Consider the following 8,532-nt stretch of genomic DNA (forward strand, 5'->3'; position numbering starts at 1 on the left):
AATTTCTTTCATTCTTTTCCATGAACATTTATTGTAAACATGTGAAGTTGTGTACCCACACCTGGTCGCCCCCTTACCTTGATCACACACCTCCCCCCCTATCCCCCGACACCCCCCCCCCCCCCCAACCCCACAAAAAAAAAAAAAAACATTCATTCCTTATTTTAGATTTTTTTCAAACAAACTTCATACACATGTTCACCACTATGAGGTTATGGGGCCCATCAAGTTTCAGACAGATTGCCCAAGTAACACCAGGGTTATGGCCCTTAGAAGTTTCTAGTGTTAACTATATAGGGTACTATAGATATGCCAATTTCTGCATCATAACTTTTGATATATTTGACCTAGAACTATGAAACTTTAACAGAATTTAAAGCACTATAATGTGGTTGTGCACAGACAATTTTGTACGGATTTCTTTTTGTAACTTCAGAGTTATTGCCCTTTAATTGTCTAAAAATCCACATATTTGTACATTCAAAATAAATTCTTTAGTCCGGATCAAAGTATCATACATTTATTGTGTACTCTTTAATTAAACATTTGTTTTCTGTTAAATTGATTTTGACTAATGAAATTATTTGCTTCTTATTAACATCCTTAACTTTTTGCCGGATATATCTTTTTGCCATTCCTCACCACAAACCCTTTCGGCGGGGGATACCAATTCATCGAATTTGCTTGTTGAAGTTAAAATTTGTGGAGAATTAAGATAAGGAAATAAAGATGTACCGATGTGATACATGTGAAAGACAATACACAAACTACAGGAATCTAAGACGACATATCTTAGAAAAACACAGTTACATTGAAAAATACTGGTGTGTGATTGAAAATTGTAGATCATCATTCATTCGTAAAGGATATCTAAAAAATCATCTATCTATGGTACACGGTGTTTCAAGAGCTGACATAAACCGATATACATTTAACATTAAAACAGGATACCATCAAAGGAGATGCGCAGAACCTATCGTGATGGATGACGCTATTAATGATTTTGACATCGATGTTATCCTAGACGAAAATGAACGCAATATGAATGACAGATTAGTGGTTGAAGTCGAGATTGATGATAATCACAACGAAGTGTTACCGGACTTTGATGATAGTGAGCCTGATGTAAGCATAAACGGTGACGTACAGGATGACGTAGAAAGTGTGCAGAATGATGACGTTCTGAGTGACGTAGTAAGTGTGCAGGATGATGACGTGCAGGATGATGTAGAAAGTGTACAGAATGATGACGTTCTGAGTGACGTAGTAAGTGTGGAGGACGATGATGTGCAGGATGACGTAGAAAGTGTACAGAATGATGACGTTCTGAGTGACGTAGTAAGTGTGCAGGACGATGATGTGCAGGATGATGACGTGCAGGATGATGTAGAAAGTGTACAGAATGATGACGTTCTGAGAGACGTAGTAAGTGTGCAGGACGATGATGTGCAGGATGATGACGTGCAGGATGACGTAGAAAGTGTACAGAATGATGACGTTCTGAGTGACGTAGTAAGTGTGCAGGACGATGATGTGCAGGATGATGACGTGCAGGATGACGTAGAAAGTGTGCAGAATGATGACGTTCTGAGTGACGTAGTAAGTGTGCAGGACGATGATGTGCAAGATGATGACGTCGATAGTGTTACATTCTTGGACATAGACAATGTTCAAAATATAAGGAGAATCTCTCTTTATCATAGTCTGACGTGGCAGATGATCTATACTTACAGAGGTGAAGAGATAATCGATGAACAGACTTTTGTGAGTTGTGATAGATGGATTATTCATAATTGATAGAAAATATGATATTGTTGTATCTTTCCTGGTCACCGGGAGTGTCGCAGACTTAGCGATTGTATAAAATATATTGTTTAAATTTTCCGGCGGACCCTATTCTTTTATTTTAGTTCTCCGTCGGCACTTATATTCGTGGATTACATTTAACATGTATTTCATGTTTTTCATGCCTTTTCTTTTGTTTTTAAGTAGTATTCTTGGCGGGAAAGCCTTATATAAATAGAATGACTTGTGTCGACTAAAAAGGGGCTGATGGGTTTTGCCGGCATGGGTAAAAACACCGGAAATGTCAATCCGGTGTGCAAGAAAATAATTTAAATCTCAGAGTGAAGCTGTACATACTAGGACCGCTTTCACTTGAAATCATATTGGTTCAAACTGCTGGAAATTAAAGAGGGAAAACAGATCAAAGGACTATTTAATACTGGTTATGTCTAAGACTAAGTCTGACAGCTGGGTGCATACAATATAAATATAGTACATGCCAATAGCGGAAATATGAAATCACAAAATGCCCAAAATATTTGATATATACTGCCGTGCTGACATACTGTCTCCCGGCCTGTGACAGGAAGAGTATTATCGTTTGTTTTCCCAAGCAGTTTCATATTTAAAAGCATTTTGCCTGGCCGGTGTGGATCTGCAACCTGGATATAAATCTACTCAAATAAAACGTCTTGCTCAAAATAGCCTACACATTGCCTGTTTCATAAACTATATGAGTGATAAGCAAGGTGTTTGAGAAGAATCTCCCACTTCGGTACAAATGCCATGGCAGATGAGTGCCCTAGATCCACATGACATATTGACCATGATTTTGAGCTCGAAGTGTAGTGAATACGGATCACGCGGTCGCATTGCATTTGCTTGTTTATGTGATTTGTTCTGAGATTTAAATCAAACCTGCATAATCACAATTTATGTTATGAGATTTATAAGCTTCCGTGAACTAGCTAGATAGAGTTCATCGCATGAAAGAATTCAACATCCCAAAGGGTTCTGATTCCACGGCGTTGTGGGGAAAGTGAGTCACAATCCGCTACATTAACCACTCGGCCAGCCGATAAGCATGTGTCAGATGATACAAACTTGCTACTACACAAGTAGAGTATTTGCACGTCATCAAACTAGACTAGAACTAAAAATGTTATAAGTATTGTATTAATAATGTATGGCCGATATTTTGCGATTTTTCAATTAAGAGCAGACCATTGAACTTTCCTGCGCATAATACAGCAATTGCTTTATCTATTCCACGATGTTTAAAATATTTAAAGTTCGCCTAAATGATATATTAATATCTACTATTTAAGAGTGACAGTTTATTGCTTACAACCGAATACGTTTTTATGACGCAAAGTTGACATATTCATTAATTAAGGAGATGTCTTTTCACAGCCGCATCAGAGAAATATTTGAAATTTTGTATTGTTGGAGGTTTCTTTGACAAAGCGTGTTGAAGTCCTTATCCAGTAATTTAAGTTCTCAGATGTACGTTAAATTTTACAAAAATAAAAATTTCTGGCGAGGCACCCCTTAACCACACCTGCAGGAGGGGGAGATCCCCCCCGAGCCTATCCACACTCATGGCTTGTATTCGGGCCCCATTTAGAAAATCTGTTATGTCTATGTTATAGAACGCACCACTTTCTTCTACACATGTGTCATGAAAGTTCTATCACAAATAAACGAAAGAGAACTGAATCCCAAGATAGGTAAAATAGTCCTAAAATATTTTCTTCATATTGAAAAGCAGATATATTTCTAAATGACCTCTTGCTTTTGCAAAACACAACAACCTTTGTTTTGGGAGCATTTACCTGAAGATTCCATAGATTGCAGTACCCAGACATAGCATTTAATGCTGCTTGTAAGTCACTGGCAGTGTCAGCTAAGACAACTGTATCATCACGTATAATTACATGGAAAGTCTATCTATCTATCTATATACACTGCATCACGCTTCTTTTCGAGTATTACGTGCAGCTGCGCGCCTGTACAAGAAATTTAAAAGTAGAAAGGACAGGAGAATAAAAGTAATACACGATGTGTATTGCAAGCATGAAATACAGTTGATAGTGTTAAAAACAAGAAGGACAGTTTAAAAACAGGTCTATCATGTTAAGCATTGTGTGCAAGTTTGGTCACACCCTGGTTCAGGGTGGGGGCTTGCACAAGTTGTGCTGGAGGGGAATTCCAAAGCACTATAGTGGCTGGAAAAATGAGTACGTATAGTAATTACAGGGAGTGAGGATCTGGGTATAGGAGTGGGGATGCATATGTCTTGTTAGACGGGATGGGGACTGACATAAGGAGGAAGTGGTACAGCAACCAAACCATTCACTATTTTGTAGAACATAAGGAGGCGTGAATCAGATCTCCTATTTTCAAGGGTACACCATCCCAGCTGATTTAGCATGTTTGTGACACTGCTGTAAGGGGAGTAGTAATGATTAATCCATCGCGCTGTCCTCCGCTGAATCATTTCGATCTGGTGAATGTTATGTTGGATATATGGGCTCCAGACGCTAGCATATTCCAGCTGTGGCCTGACTAGAGCTTTATAAGCTACTTCCCGAACTTTTGGGTTTTTGCATGGGATATTTCGCTTAATGAAGTTAAGTGTTCGGGTAGCTATGGACGTGACTAAATTGGTGTGTTTATTCCAGTTAAGATCTGAGGAAATAGTGTCCGCGAGATACTTTGCATCAGGAATCGTTTCCAAGACTTGACCATGGAGTGTATACTTGGATCTGAAAGGGTTTTTTGACCTTGTTATGTTCATAACTGTGCATTTTGAGGGATTAAACTCAATGTCCCACTTACTTTCCCATAACTGTGACCTATTCAAGTCTTGCTGTAGGATGTTTTCTTGAGCAGAACTATTCATAACTTTATCATGACATCACAGTACATTAGGGGTTCTAACTGACCAACCAGAGAGCTGCATTTTCGAGTACCTGCCAGTTTCCACTTGGGTATAATGAAGTATATTTACAATGAACATATAGTGACTTTAGAAATAAATATCACACTATTTTAGAAGTCAAATTAAGATTTTTCACTGCACATGTCCCAGATGATGCTACAAACAACAAATCTTTGAAGTTTCATTGAAATATTATATCGATTTAATACCTTTATTTTAGTTAAAAGTTTGAGATTTTATACAGGGAGTCTACGATAAAGTCCGAGTAAAATGTAATCATTACCCAAGTGAAATTTGTATCATTCCACAATGTTTTGGACATGTTAAAATTATGAATTTATAGTTAAATAGACAGCAGTGTCATCGGCGAATTTAACGGACCTGTGAAATTAGATTTTCAGGCAAGTCATTTATGTAGAGTAAGAATAGAAGGGGGCCTAGGACAGAGCCCTGTAGAACTCCGGACGTTACTGGAACTTCATCTGATGCTTCACCATTCACAAGGACGGATTGGTGCCTGCCAATCAAGAAAGACTTGACCCATAGCAACGTGGTGCCATGAACACCATGTTGATGAAGTTGGTACAGAAATTTCAGATTGTTAACCTTGTTGAATGCTTTAGAGAAGTCTAGATGGATTAAGTCCGTCTGGTGGCCTTGAATTAAGTTTCGAGATAGATCTTCTAGTTCGAGTAACTGAGTTTCGCATGGCCTTTCTCTCTGAACCCATGCTGTAGGTCATAGAGGATATTGTTAACCTGGAAATGCTTGGTAATATTAGAGGCTATAATGTGTTCCAGTAACTTACAAAGAATACAAGTTAGGGAAATAGGCCGGTAATTTGCAGGGCTGCGTTTGTCGCCCTTCTTAAATAGAGGAGTGACATTGGCCTTGGACCAGTCAGCTGGGATAGTGCCCGTGTCAAGGGACCTTTGGAAGAGCTAAGTGACTAGTGGTAAGATTTTTTCACTAAGATTTTTAAGAAGGATCGGCTTTAGACCATCGGGACCATATGCTTTGTCTATTTTAAGGGAAGAGAGGAGTGCCTGAACACCATTTATGCCGATAATGATCTTTGGCATTAGGGAATATTTTTGGCTTATGGATTAAGGCCGTCTGGTGGCCTTGAATTAAGTTTCGAGATAGATCTTCTACAAATTCGAGTAACTGCAGGACTGCGTTTGTCGCCCTTCTTAAATAGAGGAGTGACATTGGCCTTGGACCAGTCAGCTGGGATAGTGCCCGTATCAAGGGACCTTTGGAAGAGCTTAGTGACTAGTGGTGAGATTTGTTCACTAAGATTTTTAAGAAAGATCGGCTTTAAACGATCGGGACCACATGCTTGAGTTTCTGAACACCATTTATGCCGATAGTGACCTTTGGCATTAGGGGATATTTTGGCTGGTAATCAGTTGGTATAGAGAGTAGAGATTGCACTTTCATTTTACAGAGTTGGCCTAATTTGAGAGGTGGCATTTGGGTGAATACAGATTGGAATTGACGATTGAGGATATTGGCCTTCTTTTGGTCATCAGTATGAAGTAGACCTTTTTCTAGAAGAGGAGAAATGCCTTGGGAATCTTGCTTGGCATTTTTGGCAAGGGAGAAAAGTTTCTCGCGAGAGAAGTTTTGACCTGTTTGGGGGTTATCCGGATCATCTTGACATTCAAGGACATAATCTATGTAGCTGTCATGGGCTTGTTTGATATTTCAGAAACTTTATAGGAATGTTATGCAGCATTTTGAGTTGTGCACCAGTCCTGTTGTATTGTTTGGGATTTCACTAAGACTTCTGGTCATTGATTTTGTCAAAAATATGCATACAGGGCTAAAACGTTTGTGTCATATGTATCTAAAAATTATTTGATGACTGTCTATTTTATTCAGCTTATCAAGTTGTGATTTCTTTTAGGACCAGAGTCGTGGCCTTTGAATTAGGAAAAAATATTGATAATTGACCTAAAGTGCGTAATGGAGTTCCTAATAATATGAAAATGCATTCATTCTATGTGCATCTTGAAAGCTGTATTGACAGCAACTATAAAACTGAAGGCCATTTACTTCATTATAATGGCCAAACTGTGACTGATATATGAGGACACATCTCTAGTTCAAAAGTATTTCAGTAAATAGCAGACAGTTATCAAACACTGTACCAATACTTATTTATGACATCTGGGCAAAAGTCAAAGACAGGACAAATAACTTCAGAAAACATACAACCTCATTGCCTCAACTTCTCATTTCTAGTACAGTATTGTAATCACCCTTGCGTCAGCGTCCGCGTCACAAGGTTAAAGTTTCGCATGTAAGCAGGTTTCTCAGAAACTACTAGGCCAAATGCTTTCAAACTTCACACGTCTTCGGCATAATGAGAGGACCTCCAAGGACAAATTACTTAACTCTAGCTTTAAATTTGTCAGAAATTTGCCCCTTTAAGGTTAAGTCTCGTATGTAAACAGGTTTCTGAGAAACTACTTGGCCAAATGCTTTCAAACTTTACACATGGCTTCAGCATCATGAGATGAGCTCCCAGGAGAAGTTAGATAGATAGATAGATAGATAGATTTATTCGTGTAAATATATACATCACATTGACACAATTATCACATACATTGACTTTAAACAGCACATAATATATTAAAACAGCTTTGATATCACAGATATTATTGGTGACTAGTGCACAATTATGACATATATAAAAACACAGGATAACCTGTAAAAGCCTTGCGGCTTATTTCCAACAGGGTCCTTGAAAATATTGTCATAATGGATAAGAGTATTTAAATAATTTAAATAATAGTAATAGATACAGTTTATGCAGAGTAAGTGCACAATTATGTTGTCAGTACATAGACATACATATATTACACGAACAATATTATCACATTAAAAATCATATCACATAAAATCTACATTTGACTATACTTACAATTAAAAATAGATATAACTGGAATCTTCAGTCAATTCCATATTTAAAATCAAGTGCTTTTTAACTTCCTTTTTAAAAGCATATTTACTCTTAGTATTATGTATAAATTGAGGTAACTGGTTCCAGTCTAAAATACTATTATAATAAAAAGTTGAAGTTGTAAAACCATTTACAGCTGGCACATAAAAATTGGTACTACTACCTCTACTATTATACTGGTGTTGTTCATTACACCTTTTAAAATTTTCTTTAAGATATGCCGGACATTTGTCATTAAATATTTTATACACATGATTAAGTCTAAGTTGCTTGCACCTGTTTTCAATATTTAAAAAACCTAGATAACTAAAATCTGAAACACACAGAGAAGTTCTACATTCATAATTCAATATATATCTCACAATCTTATTTTGAGCAATTTGTAGTTTACACTTCAATTGTTTTGTGAGTCCACAATACCATGACGAACTAGCATAATCAAAATGGCACTGTAAGAGTGCATTACATAGAGTTTTTCTTAATGATTCATTTAAATAACTCTTTTGCCTATATAAAAACTTTAATCTTGAATTGACTTTATTAACAATATTATTAACAATAGAAGTGGCAGATAGGTCTTTATCCAACATAGCTCCCAAGTATTTAACAGAGTCCTGTGCCTTAATTGTATGTCCATTACAATGAACTGAAAAATCTTGAATTTTATTGAGCTTACGTCTAGAGCCGAATAGAATACACTCTGTTTTTCCTAAATGTAATGATAGTTTATTATCTATCAGCCATTTACTACAACTAGCAAGTTCATTACCTAAAACAGAACTGATCACTTCTGGGTTCTTATGAGAGAATAGAATAGCGCTATCATCAGCAT

At 37.2% G+C, this 8,532-nt stretch overlaps 1 protein-coding gene across 1 annotated transcript; it reads left to right on the top strand.

The window, feature by feature from the left end:
- Window positions 1–981: 981 nt before the first annotated feature.
- Window positions 982–1,797, top strand: LOC128558282 (coiled-coil domain-containing protein 1-like). Its single transcript, XM_053547198.1, has one exon. The coding sequence runs from the start codon at window positions 982–984 to the stop codon at window positions 1,795–1,797; it is 816 nt and encodes a 271-aa protein (XP_053403173.1).
- Window positions 1,798–8,532: the final 6,735 nt, after the last annotated feature.

The sequence above is a fragment of the Mercenaria mercenaria genome, chromosome 7 (genome assembly GCF_021730395.1).
Source record: "Mercenaria mercenaria strain notata chromosome 7, MADL_Memer_1, whole genome shotgun sequence".
In the NCBI taxonomy this organism is placed as follows: Eukaryota; Metazoa; Mollusca; class Bivalvia; order Venerida; family Veneridae; genus Mercenaria; species Mercenaria mercenaria.